This window comes from Podarcis melisellensis, assembly GCF_964234715.1.
Source record: "Podarcis melisellensis genome assembly, chromosome: 3".
Classification (NCBI taxonomy): Eukaryota; Metazoa; Chordata; class Lepidosauria; order Squamata; family Lacertidae; genus Podarcis; species Podarcis melisellensis.
Genome location: NC_138530.1, coordinates 21,860,443 through 21,873,935, shown reverse-complemented (window position 1 = coordinate 21,873,935; position 13,493 = coordinate 21,860,443). Strand labels below are relative to the sequence as shown.

At 42.6% G+C, this 13,493-nt stretch overlaps 2 protein-coding genes across 3 annotated transcripts in view; both read left to right on the top strand.

The window, feature by feature from the left end:
- PLEKHH2 (pleckstrin homology, MyTH4 and FERM domain containing H2) overlaps positions 1 to 3,741 on the top strand; it is a 61,283-nt gene extending 57,542 nt beyond the window's left edge. For both annotated transcript variants that reach the window (XM_081903708.1, XM_081903709.1), the window contains one exon: positions 562 to 3,741. In XM_081903708.1, the coding sequence (XP_081759834.1) occupies positions 562 to 747 (186 nt within the window). In that variant the 3' untranslated portion in view covers positions 748 to 3,741. The remainder of the gene's footprint in view (positions 1 to 561) is intronic.
- A 742-nt stretch (positions 3,742 to 4,483) lies between these two features.
- The window catches only part of LOC309365956 (ATP-binding cassette sub-family G member 8-like), a 59,712-nt gene continuing 50,702 nt past the window's right edge, over positions 4,484 to 13,493 (top strand). Inside the window, exons 1-5 of the mRNA XM_081904585.1 lie at positions 4,484 to 4,684; positions 7,436 to 7,553; positions 8,967 to 9,001; positions 11,353 to 11,422; positions 13,010 to 13,098. Coding sequence (XP_081760711.1) covers positions 4,671 to 4,684; positions 7,436 to 7,553; positions 8,967 to 9,001; positions 11,353 to 11,422; positions 13,010 to 13,098 — 326 coding nt within the window. The 5' untranslated portion in view covers positions 4,484 to 4,670. The remainder of the gene's footprint in view (positions 4,685 to 7,435; positions 7,554 to 8,966; positions 9,002 to 11,352; positions 11,423 to 13,009; positions 13,099 to 13,493) is intronic.

Sequence of the window (13,493 nt, the reverse complement as noted above, 5' to 3'; positions counted from 1 at the left end):
TATCTCCTCTCAGTATCCTCTTTTTCAGGCTAAACATACTCAGCTCCTTCAATAGTTTCTCATAAGGCTTAGTTTCCAGACCCTTGATCATCTGGGTTGCCCTCCTGTGCACACACTCCTGTTTGTCAACATCCTTCTTAAATTGTGGCGCCAGAACTAGGCACAGTATTCCAGATGTGGTCTGACCAAGGCAGAAAGGAGTGGTACCGTTAGTTCCCTTGATCTATACTTCTGTTGATGCAGCCTAGAATAGCATTAGCTTTTCTTTTTGGTGCTGCTGCATCACACTGTTGACTTATGTTAAACTTGTGGTCCACTAAGGCCCCTAGATCCTTTTCACGTGTACTACTAATAAGCCAGGTGTTCCCCATCTTATATTTGTACAGCTTCCTACCTAACATTTCTCACTGTTGACATTTATATCGTTAGTTTGGAAATACCACTTAAGTTCAGCCTCTCAATATGCTGTAAGTTATAGCCCTGTTTGCTTAGAGGTGCAAACATTTTAGATGTGCAGATGGTCTTCTACATCTCTAATTTGTGCTATTTCAATTTTTTTAGATTCTTGAGATTACGCTACTGATCGCTAGCTATATTAACGATTTCCATCAGCAAAAGGGAACTGCTCACCATCTTTCTGCTCCAGCGACACTGTCTCCACAGGCAGAAAGACAGAAAACTAAAGACATAGGGTGTCATCCATTTATGCTGAAGAACAGACCAACCAAAGGACCTACCTTGTTATGAAAAGATCATGTGCCTGTGAAAATGCATACTGGCTGAATGTTTATGTATTTTGGGTACTACATTGGAAAAGGAAAGTCTGATTGAAGTTGGATGAAATACTAGTGGTACTTACCATGAGCCAATTCTGCTCCCATGTGTGACCTCCTTTTTTTCAATTACTCCAGAGGCACCCAAAGTATTAGGAAAACCAGACATATGGACACATGCATGTTCTTTATATTCGTCTGCCTGGATTGGCAGAAGAAACACTGTGAACCTGGTTAATAATTAGTAGTTAGAAGTGCAATGCTTTGAATACCAATAGTTTCATACACGCCCTGCCCTTTCTCCACTTCTTTGTGGTCCTTTTTGGTTTTCCTAACTTGTTCCTGGAATTAAAACATCTAAAGCAAACTTCTAATTAAGCTGTGTGTCAATTTTGGAAGGATAACGTATCAGATGACAACAGCTACTGTTTGGGGCTAATATTGTTCCAATCAAAGCATTCCAAAAAAACATTCCATAGGCATTAGATTTGTGAAAGGTATTTCTTTTTTTAATGACATTTGCTCTTAAAACTGCAATTGTAGGAGTTCTGCTAACAAATACCAGTTTCAAGGAGGAGAGTGGTAGCATGTTGAATCTGAATGATGTGCTTTGGGGCCAGAATGTACCAAGAGAAGAAAGGATAATTCAGACTGCCTAGTGTGAGGGCAATTTAAAAAAGAAAAATAACTTTCATCTCTATTATATGTAAGGAACAGTAGATTTCACACTCCAGCTGAAAGTCATTGAATGATAAGTAATTAAATGCTGAGGTATGTAGTAATGTCCTTTTACATGTGAATTGGGTCTAAGTGACACTGCTCAACTTGAAAATTTGCTTAGTGTTTAAAAAGCCTGATATCTAGTCTCTATTTTCAGGTAGATCTCCCTTCTTTTTCCATCAGCTCTCCTTATCTTGTACAGTCGTACCTTGGAAGTCGAACGGAATCCATTCTGGAAGTCCGTTTGACTTCCAAAACGTTCAGAAACCAGAGTGCGGCTTCTGATTGGCTACAGGAGCTTCATTCGGAAGCCATGGAAGCCCCATCAGTCATTCGGGTTCCAAAGAACGTTCACAAACCAGAATACTCACTTCTGGGTTTGCAGCATTTGGGAGCCAAAACATCAGAGTAACAAGGCGTTCGGGATCCAAGGTACGACTGTATTGTAAATCTAGTCTCTTAAATTGGAAGTTTAAATTGGAATCAAAACAACCTTTGATTTATTTATGTACAATACTTGTAGTCACTGTAGAATATGAGTTGTGTTTGAGCTGATGCAGAGTATTAGCATTATTGTACACATTTGATGCTGCACTCAAGTGATGGGTATATGTGCGTGAACTCAACCTTTTATTTAGCTGTGTATGAGCAATACTGTTGATTAAACAAAAGACACATCTGTCTGGTCAGTTTGTAGTATTTGGCAAAGAAAAGAAAAGCGTAATCATTGGTGCTTTAAATCACTGATTTATATGGTCAGAGTAATCTACAGATCTATCATTCAGGCAATATTTATAATTTCCTTTGATAACTAGAATTAGTGACAAAGTAAAGTCCCCCCCTTTGTGAATATGAACTTTTTATTAAATGTTTATATGAAGTCTCTGCCTTTTAATGAGCTGAAGCACATCTTTTTAAAGGGTCGTGGATGAGGTATTTTCTTTTGAAAAGAATGTTTTACACATCCTTTACAATGTGGACAGGATTAGGCAATGTAATAGGTACTAACAACAACAACAACAACAAAGCTTCAGCCAACTAAAAAAGGGCCAGGCCTAACTAATGTACCTCTGTGGGTAGTCTACAACTCCCCTGTAATTGCAGATCCAGCCTGCCATCTAATACTCACAACTTGGGAATAGTTATGCATAAATTTGTACCGTTAACCTCCCTGTTCACTTTCTCACTTGTTCGTTATAAGCAATTTAAGCTAAAGGGGGTAGGGGCAGAGATGGCACTCATATTTCTTAGCCCCACCCCCATTTAAAAATACCCAGTTACTATACTTGTACGAAACAATAAATAATTTTACAGCTAACCGTTCTATATTTTTATGGAAGGGTTGAGGTTAAAATAGGTATGCCTCCGCATCTGCAGGCTCTTCAACCTCCGAAATAAACTGAAAGTTTTATTTAGTAACTGCAAACTACGAGGTGCTAGTTAAGTTGCTAAAAGTGGTAGAAAGGTTAGAGCATTTTCAGATGTAGCCTGCCACCACTGGCAGACCCGTGTGTCATTTTTTTAAATCTGGAAAATGAAAATGACATGTCAGAAACCATGTTATATTTAATTTTAAAATATCTATGTATATCCATGATTTTTATCATACATAAAAAATTCTACATTAGTCATGTTTGTTGCTTCTCTCAGTGTATGTTAGTAGCAACCCCCTTATGGTTCAGTTTTAAATTATTAGAGGAAATTGTTGTATCATACATGACCTCAGTCACTCTGATCCAGCGAAGGAGATCTGCACACATAAGCTGGCTTCTGTGTGCATACCATGTGCTGGATATCAGTAGTGTCAACTGGATGCACATTGGCATGATCAATCTGCTTGTGCCCGTCTACTGCATTGATTTCAGTAGGATACACATGCATCTCTGTCTACATTCTTGTACAGCTACTCACATCCATTTTTTTCTCATGTAGCTAGAGCTAGATCGAGAGATCTCTATCAGTGATGGGTACAGGAGAACCATTTATGTAGATAAATTTAAATTGTATAGGTTCCAATTTATGTGATGCACAAATAATGAATTGCTGAAAAATAACTGCGGTTTGTTTAATTAAGTGTAGTGAAGAAATATTGGAACAGAACAGGTACTGAAAGCGAAAAATAATTATAAAACATTAATTTATGTGTAAGAGTATTTGTATTTATTTTGTGGATATTTAGCTTTTATTGCATAAGGTATTTTTTATATGAATGTAAACCACCTAACAAATAAAGGCATTGTCAAGGAAATCTGTAGTATTTTATGAGTGCAGAATTCAATTACATCTGAAAAGGTCTCGTACTTTACAGTCCTTTGGAGGATGGATTGTTCTTAAACCCCGCCCTCCCTGCTATTGCAGTCCACATGTGTGTGTGTGTGAGAGAGAGAGAGAGAGAGAGAGAGAGAGAGAGAGAGAGAGAGAGAAATATTCCAACAAAATATTCCCCATGGAAGCAGCAGCAAGCAACTGAGTCAATTCTAATTGCATAAACCTATACGTGTCTATTTACTGCGTTCAACAGGCTTTACACACTGTCTCAGAAAGCTGGTATACCATTTGTGTATACGGACGCGCGCACACACACACGTGTACACCCGTCAGCGACTCGCTTAAAAAATGACGGCGACAGCCTAAGCATAAAATCATACAAAAGCCACCAGAAACAACGCACTGAAGGCTAAAAAGCAGATCCGACAAGTCTCCGGGGGTGACTGCCACCTCTCCGATGACCACTTACCCTAATTAAACTTTTTAACTCGGGTAGCAAAAAGCCACACAAAAGCAGAGGGGAAACTATCCGCAGAGTGCGGCAAGTGGGAGAAATTTAAAGAGCAACTTTCCCGTGAAATAAACTGCAATTCTAATCTGAGCTGCAGCTAAAAAAGAAAGATCGTTTTCACTACCTAGTTTCTACACACACGTCACTTTTTCGCACACGCACAACGCCCTATCGACCTTGCAAGAAGCCATTTCGCAGAGTGCGGGGAAAGAAAGAAAGAACCCTCGGAAACGGACCGAGCGGAAAGCAGGGGCGCCGCGCGTTGCTGCTCCCGAAGAACTACAACTCCCATGATGCTCCTTCCCGCTAGGCCGCCGGGCGAGGCGCTGTTTCTATGGCGACCGGAGTCCACCGAGGCCTAAGGACCGCCGCGTCGTTCCGGGGACAGGGGGGCAGCGATGCCCGGGGCCAGGTAAAGAGCGGGGCGGTGTGGGGAGGGCTTGTCTCCGCCTCTGCTGCTCCGGCGGGCCTGCAGGCCGCTTTCCCTCAGGAGGGCAGGGCTCGCTGTCTCCTAGTGTCCCGGCCCCCAACTTCTACAGGCTTTCCAGGAGGACGGGGGCATTATCTCTCGATATCTGCACCATGTCTTTCAAAGCGCTGTTATTCCGCTTTAAACGGGCGCCCCCAAAGAGACCTGGGAAGTGTGGCTCGGCTGGGAGACCTACCAGAGCGCCGGGTGGGGGGGGCAACTTGAATAAAATATTGGGAGGGGCCAGTTGAGCCCTGCTCCACATATGTTATTATGAATTATAATACTGAATTATTGTATTTTAATATTTTGCTGGAGGCTGCCCAGAGTGGCTGGGGTATAAATTAATAACAATAATAATAATTAATCACAGTACACAATGCACAATGCCCATTTGAACATCCATGGACTTGTGGGGTGGGGGTGCTCAAATCTTTTATTGGGGCGGAGAGCCAAAGGGTTGCCGGCATCTAGGATCTGGCTCCTAGGGACCAGAGCTACAGTTCCCATTGAACAATCACTCCCTCTTCCCCAGGAACTCCCAAGAATTGTAGCTCTATGGGGGGAAATTAGGGGTCTCCTAACACCCTGAACGGGGACGCAGGTGGCGCTGTGGGTTAAAGCCTCAGCGCCTAGGGCTTGCTGATCGAAAGGTCGGCGGTTCGAATCCCTGCGGCGGGGTGCGCTCCTGCTGCTCGGTCCCAGCGCCTGCCAACCTAGCAGTTCGAAAGCACCTCCGGGTGCAAGTAGATAAATAGGGACCGCTTACCAGCGGGAAGGTAAACGGCGTTTCCGTGTGCGGCTCTGGCTCGCCAGAGCAGCGATGTCACGCTGGCCACGTGACCCGGAAGTGTCTCCGGACAGCGCTGGCCCCTGGCCTCTTAAGTGAGATGGGCGCACAACCCCAGAGTCTGTCAAGACTGGCCCGTACGGGCAGGGGTACCTTTACCTTTACCTTTAACACCCTGAACGGGACGCTGTGGACCACAGAGCCTAGAACTTAGAATCATAGAATCATAGAGTTGGAAGGGACCACAAGGGCCATCGAGTCCAACCCCCTGCCAAGCAGGAAACACCATCAGAGCACTCCTGACATATGGTTGTCAAGCCTCTGCTTAAAGACCTCCAAAGAAGGAGACTCCACCACACTCCTTGGCAGCAAATTCCACTGTCAAACAGCTCTTACTGTCAGGAAGTTCTTCCTAATGTTTAGGTGGAATCTTCTTTGCCGATCAGAAGGTCGGCGGTTCGAATCCCTGCAACGGAGTGAGCTCCCGTTGCTCGGTCCCAGCTCCTGCCAACCTAGCAGTTCTAAAGCACGTCAAAGTGCAAGTAGATAAATAGATACCACTCCAGCGGGAAGGTAAACGGCGTTTCCATGCGCTGCTCTGGTTCACCGGAAGCGGCTTAGTCATGCTGGCCACATGACCCGGAAGCTGTACGCCGGCTCCCTCGGCCAATAAAGTGAAACGAGCGCCGCAACCCCAGAGTCGGCCACGACTGGACCTAATGGTCCCTTTACCTTTACCTTTAACACCCTGAACAAGCTACAGTTCCCTGTCCCTCTCCCCATCTCTACAAAACTCTCAATGGTGGGTGCAGCTCAGCAGTGAGTCAATTGTAAGTTTGTTTCTTATGAAGAAAAAAAATATTGGCCACTCCACTGATAAGGGGGTGGGCATTATAAAACTGTATAGGGGGTGCTTTCCAGCACAAGCGCTGCATTCTTTGTAAGGAACTGTCCTGGGGCTGTGCGTAAAAGGCATAGGGAAGTGGGTTAACGAACGCGCTTCGTTTCTTTGTACTGTGGGCTCCCGTTCCAGCTGCACAAAATCGAAGGTTTATATATTCCTCCCTCCCAGTTGCTCAGTCCAGTTAAACAAGAAGCACCATCACAGTTCAAGGAAACTTCCGAGTTAGGCAAAAAGTACCCAAGAGCACAGAGGGAAGCTAATAAGGGACATGGCACAAGGAGCATCCTGAGGAACAGACAGAATGGCGTGGGGCGGGGGGTACAGGTTGGCTCACAGGGTAGAGCAGGCATAGGTAAACTCGGCCCTCCAGATGTTTTGGGACTACAATTCCCATCATCCCTGACCACTGGCCCTGTTAGCTAGGGATCATGGGAGTGTAGTCCCAAAACATCTGGAGGGCCGAGTTTGCCTATACCTGGGGTAGAGGTTCCCTGCCCCGTCATAAAATAAATAACTAGCTTGTTCAGGGTGCTGTGATTTGTTGAGAGTGCTACAAAATTTCCTGGGAAGAGGGATTGATTGTTAAACCACTCTGAGAATTGTAGCTCAGTGAAGAGTATGAGGGTCTCCTAACAACTCTCAGCACGGCTAATAAACTTCAGTCCCCAGGATTCTTAGGCATAAGTCATAACTGTTTAAAATGATATGATACTGCATTAAATGTAGGGTGCAATTAGGCAGGAATAAAGCATCCAGACAAATAGGTATGGTTATAGCAGATGGGGGTGGGGGGATGGGAATCTTGGTACTAAGAAGCTCATGTAAGTACAGAATCTGGAAATTACTAGCTTGCCCACTATACCTGATAGGCTTCCCGCGACTTAAAATCACAAGGCACAATTAGTTTCAGTGAGCGAGAAATGGAGTAAAGTGTGTGGTGTGGGAATCTTCACTGGAAGGTTGTTTTACATGAGGACTTTTTTAATTTTTCCTTTGCTAGTGACACCTTGTGGGATATTGCTAAAGCGGAAGTTGAAAAAAGAGAAAACCATGAAGACAGCACAGATGGTCTGGAATGTTGGGAAAGATCACTATTCTTTATAGGAAATAAAAACGGGGTAACAATCAGTGTTTCATTTCACATTGTTATTATAGATATAGATTAAATAAATTTTGTTTGCATACTAACTGAAATTCTGTTATAGCAACAAGAAATATTTCCTACCTTGCAAAGCTGTACGTACCTAAGTATGAGTAGACGGTGTCCACTTGCAATTTGTTTAATTTACAGTGCTGTTCTAGATTTTACTTTCTTGGGCTCTGTGATCACTGGAGATGGTGACAGCAGTCACAAAATTAAGAGACTCCTGCTTCTTGGGAGAAAGGCAATGACAAACCTAGATAGCATCTTAAAAAGCAGAGACATCACTTTGCCGACAAAGGTCCGTATAGTTAAAGCTATGGTTTTCCCAGTAGTGTATGGAAGGGAGAGCTGGACCATAAAGAAGGCTGATCGCCGAAGAATTGATGCTTTTGAATTATGGTGCTGGAGGAGACTCTTGAGAGTCCCATGGACTGCAAGAAGATCAAACCTCTCCATTCTTAAGGAAATCAGCCCTGAGTGCTCACTGGAAGGACATATCCTGAAGCTGAGGCTCCAATACTTCGGCCACCTCGTGAGAAGAGAAGACTCCCTGGAAAAGACCTTGCTGTTGGGAAAGATTGAGGGCACAAGGAGAAGGGGACGACAGAGGATGAGATGGTTGGACAGTGTTCTCGAAGCTACCAACATGAGTTTGACCAAGCTGCAGGAGGCAGTGGAAGACAGGAGTGCCTGGCATGCTCTGGTCCATGGGGTCACGAAGAGTTGGACACGACTAAACAACAACAACAATACTTTTAAGTGCCACTGATTCTAAAGAAAATAGTAGTTAAGTATGTTTATCCAGGATGGTAATATTTGTAACCAACATTATAAAATTAAATAGTGAAACACTTACCGTAAGTCGTTGCTTAATTTATTTGTAGAAACTGTAAACATTAATTTTAAAGATAATTTTCAAAGTAAGCTACTTTACCCAGCACCTGCTTTCTTAAAGCATCAATAAATTATATATTGTTGTTACGTGCATTTCATGCATTCATTTTATTTCCATTCCATTACTTAAGCAATTCCAGTAGCAGGCGATCATTTGATCAACCTGTTATTTACAATTACCAATGGCGGATACAAATGGCTAAACTGATTGCTACTGTGATGCCTGTATTTTTAAGTTTCTTGTTGCCATTACTAAATTTGTCACTTCCAATCATTTCTGATAATGGTAATAATAATAGCAGTGTAGATACACTCTGATAGAAAGTTGGCAGCTAACTTTCCTGTAATAAGATGACATATAATTGCCTACATTTGTAATTTTCAGATATTTTATTAGAAATGATTAGAAGAATGCATTACAGCATGTAGAATGATATAATATTTATGCTTTAATGACATTACAATAGTATTCTTTGTTGTTTTTAATTTCTAGGGAAAGACTACTATTATACTGAGGTGCCTTGACAGGTATGTGTTTAAGTTTTGAGAAGTATCTCATATTTTCTGGGTACTCAAAATTCTAAATAACATCAACAGTTTCATTGTTGGAACATACCTTAACAGTGTGCCTTCAAACAGTGGAAATATGTTCCTCAGAACACTTGTTTGAAAACACTTATGATTTATTCTTACCAACACTGTAACATTGCTCTCAGGGGCAGTCCTATCATTAGGTAAAGTGAGGTGGCTGCCTCAGGCAGGTGATGGAATGTATTGGACCCGCTGTTCTACATGGTCCCTTTTGGATGACTCTGGGAGGGTAGCAGTCCATTTGGTAAGACAGAGTCACCCTCCTGACCTTGTTGTGGTAGCAGCTTGCTTGGACAGCGCATAGTGGCGGCGCAGTCAGGCCCATGTAGTTGCCCAGCAGAAGAGACCCACTACTTCCACTGTTGTGCCCAACCTCAGCCTCACTGCTGCCATGCCCAGTCTCATACAGGCAGGTTGCAGTGACAACAATGTTGAGAGGGTGGCTCCATGGCTCTGTCCCACCACATAGGCCTCTGCTGTGGCCTCCACTACATATTGACTAGAGTGGCGCATCACATCCGTGATCCAGTGTCATTTCAGAGCACAACTCATCATGCTGGTTTGGGCCTATAGTCCTAAACACTTTAAAGAGTGATTATACTCAGAGCTGACCCATGGAAATGAATGCATTAAAGTCCATTGATCTCAATGGGCCTACTCTGAGTATGGCTTAGTTGGATATTACTCAAAATTTTCTCCTCCTTTCCCACCTGCTCTGCACCTCATATTTTCTAATGACACAGAATGGGAGACAGGAAAATGGTAAGCCCTCTGGAATATACCATGCATAGCAGTTTCTTCATCACTTCATAAGGCTGGCTATGATCTTTCATGCTTCAGAGAATTCCTTTTCTCAATATTTGTAATAATTTGTATAGGTAATCAAAAAACACTTTCCACCCAGAGAGGCATTTATGGTGTGGAATTCCTCTCTAAAATCTTGTGATATCTTCTTCTCCCTAAAATCTTGTGATAGTTAATAATGCACAGTTTCAGTCACTTGAGGTGAACTAATGAGGCGTAGCATAGCATGACACGTATGCTAGGAAGTTGGTATTCTTTTTAAAATATAAAGTATTATGAAGATGATGGATTTTTCGGAGCTAGCTGACCTAACCGGAAGAGTCCGCGACCAGAAGGAGGAGGAGTATCAGGAAGAGTGGATCAAATTTAATTATTATTTAGTTAAATAGGTAAAGGTAAAGGTACCCCTGCCCGTACGGGCCAGTCTTGACAGACTCTGGGGTTGTGCGCCCATCTCACTTAAGAGGCCAGGGGCCAGCGCTGTCCGGAGACACTTCTGGGTCACATGGCCAGTGTGACATCGCTGCTCTGGCGAGCCAGAGCTGCACACGGAAACGCCGTTTACCTTCCCGCTGGTAAGCGGTCCCTATTTATCTACTTGCACCCGGAGGCGCTTTCGAACTGCTAGGTTGGCAGGCGCTGGGACCGAGCAGCGGGAGCGCACCCCGCAGCAGGGATTCGAACCGCCGACCTTTCGATCAGCAAGTCCTAGGCGCTGAGGCTTTAACCCACAGCGCCACCTGTGTCCCTATTTAGTTAAATATGTTAAGTTAAATTAACTGAAAACAGTTTGCAGATACTTAATTGGCTTAGGATTTTATTTATGTTAAGTGATGAATTAGTATGTTTAATTCCATAATGTGAAGATTTAAGGATGTTAATATTTAAGTTAAATTTCATAAGAATTTGTCACCAGCCTTGCTTTGCCCCACAACACCCCACTTTGGGGCCTTGTAATGCCTACAGCCAGCAGGAACGCTTCCAACAGAAATGTACAGTGCCCCACATTTCCCATTGATGGAGAGCAGCAGAAAAACCCCCACCACATTCTAATTTCTTCCAGCATTGCAGATTTGAGGGGGTGGGGACGGGGAAGAAATATTGCTCTGTTCTTCTCAGCCAGGTAAGTATAGGATTGCAGCCTTTAATTTCCAGTTGTGCAAAAATATAGACAATTAACCCTTTTTTCTTGGGTCATATATTGTATATTGCCGTGTTCTAGTTTTTACATCTCAGTTCTCAGAAATGATTCACTGAGTTTTGCCATCCCATGCAAACTCACTCCAAGAAACTTGGGAAGCATTTTCACTGTTTTGTTTTCCCCTGTTGTTTGTGAAAATACTGTTTTGATAATAGGGCAAATTTAATTTTATTAAGAAGAAGGTTACCGGTAATTTCTCTCTCTCTCTCTCTCTCTCTCTCTCTCTCTCTCTCTCTCTCTCTCTCTCTCTCACTGTGTCTGTGTGTGATCTTAATTTTTCCAGGGATGAAATTCCAAAACCAACTTTAGCTTTGGAGTATACATTTGGAAGAAGAGCAAAAGGGCACAATACAGTAAGTATGCTGACAAACTAGATTATATAATCTCCTTTTGGTTCATCAGTAGTGTTATGTACCTCATCAAGCCTGCCCCTGACATTTATGCAACCACATTCCAGACAGAACTCTAATTTGCAGTGACCTTGATAGCTGGAGAAATATTTTCATTTTTCAAACTTATTTATTTATAAAAATATCTATATACTGCTATTCATAAAAACAGAGCATTTTACAATAATCATACATAAAACCATGCAATAAATACCAAACAAAAATATAAAAATCAGCTAAATATTATGGAAAGATGTATTCTTAATTGCCTGCATAAACCTAGTGAAATAGGAAAGTTTTCTGCAGTCATTAGACGTTGAAACAAAAGGTGCCTACTGAATCTCTGTTAGCAGACTATTCCACAGGGCTGGGCTAATGATAATAAAATAAAATAAAGGCTTGATTTCTTTTTGCTGTCAAATGAGCCTCATAAGCTCAGGGAAAAACCAATGACTTTTCTGCAGATTGTCTCTCTCCTCCTTTTCTGTTCCTGGCACTGACTTCAAGCGCATAAGCAGAGCTCTTTATGTGGGCTGCAGCAAGGGGAGATGCAAGATACACCAGAGCATTGTGGCTAGTTTTGGCTTTCTTATCTCTCCCTACAACCCATGTAAAGGGTGTTTGGGGATTAGTGGGGATTACATGTATTTTCTTTTGTTGTTGTTGTTCCATGAACACTATTGTATAAAGACTATCACATAAATCAGGGTGTGGAACCTCCCAGGGCCAAATGTAGCCCTCCTGGCTTCTCTGTCTGGCCTGTGGGATTCTCCCCACCCCACACCCTCTTTCCTCAAGCCTTTCCCTGAACTTGCTTCACACCCATCTACAGTGGTACCTTGGTTTACGAACTTAATCCGTTCCAAAAGTCCGTTCTTTAACCAAAACCGTTCTTAAACCGAGGCACGCTTTTCCTAATGAGGCCTCCCACTGCTGGTGCCCTTCCACCATTCAGATTCCATTCTTACACAGAGGTAAAGTTCTCAAACTGGGATACTATTTCCAGTTTTGCATAGTTCATAAACTGAATTGTTCTTAATCCGGACTGTTCTTAAATTGAGGTACCACTGTATAGTGTTTTTGCCGGACTGGAATGTATCCTTGAACTCTCATAATGATCCCTGCTTGCCCAAACAGAGCATGGGGGCAGGTGAATGCATTCAGAAACAAGTCTGCTGTACAAAGATAAACTTTATAGTCATTGCTCTGCCTACTTTTGCCTCTGTTCCCGTCCACAACTAGCCTGTGGTCCCCAGAAGATTTCTCAGAAGGTAATGTAGCTCCTAGGCAGAAAAAGGTTCCCTATCTGTGACTAAGTGTGAAGTGTCTCTTAGAAGATCTTCTCAAGTTTCATGTGTAAAACTAATATTCCAACACCTTGTCAGCAAAATCCACTGCTAGCATTCTTCTAAACTCCTGATAAGACAACCCAACCTTCTCTGCTGGGTTTCTGTCTGATCTCAGATCAATCATACAAGATGTGTATTGCAATGTATGCTACCTATCAAAATCTTGTGCAAATGATTAATGCAAATAAACTTTTTTCCCCAGCCCAAAGACATTGCTAATTTTTGGGAACTAGGTGGTGGAACTTCATTGTTGGACTTGATTCCCATACCAATAACTACAGCTAACATAAGGTAATGAATTTGGTAATTTCATAATTAATCTCTGCTATCTTTCTATAACAGCTCAGTTCTTCCATTGAACTTCAAACATCAACTTTATTCATTTACAAATGTTTATTCCTCATAGTCATTTGTGGCCTCTAGATTTTTGTCCTGCCCGTGTGGGACCTGGAATTGTATACATGGCCTATAGTCAATACAGGTTCCACTGGCGAACAATAGTCAGTCGTACCTCCATCTGAGTCAGTTTTCCAGTTTCACTACTTTGTCATTCATTGTGGCTGGAGATCTGTGCCCACTTACTGGAAGTGAACTGAATGGAACTTACTTCTCAGTTGACGTGTATAGGATTGTGCTTCCAGTTGCTTTTTGAAATTCATACCCTCTACTATCTATAGAACTACATT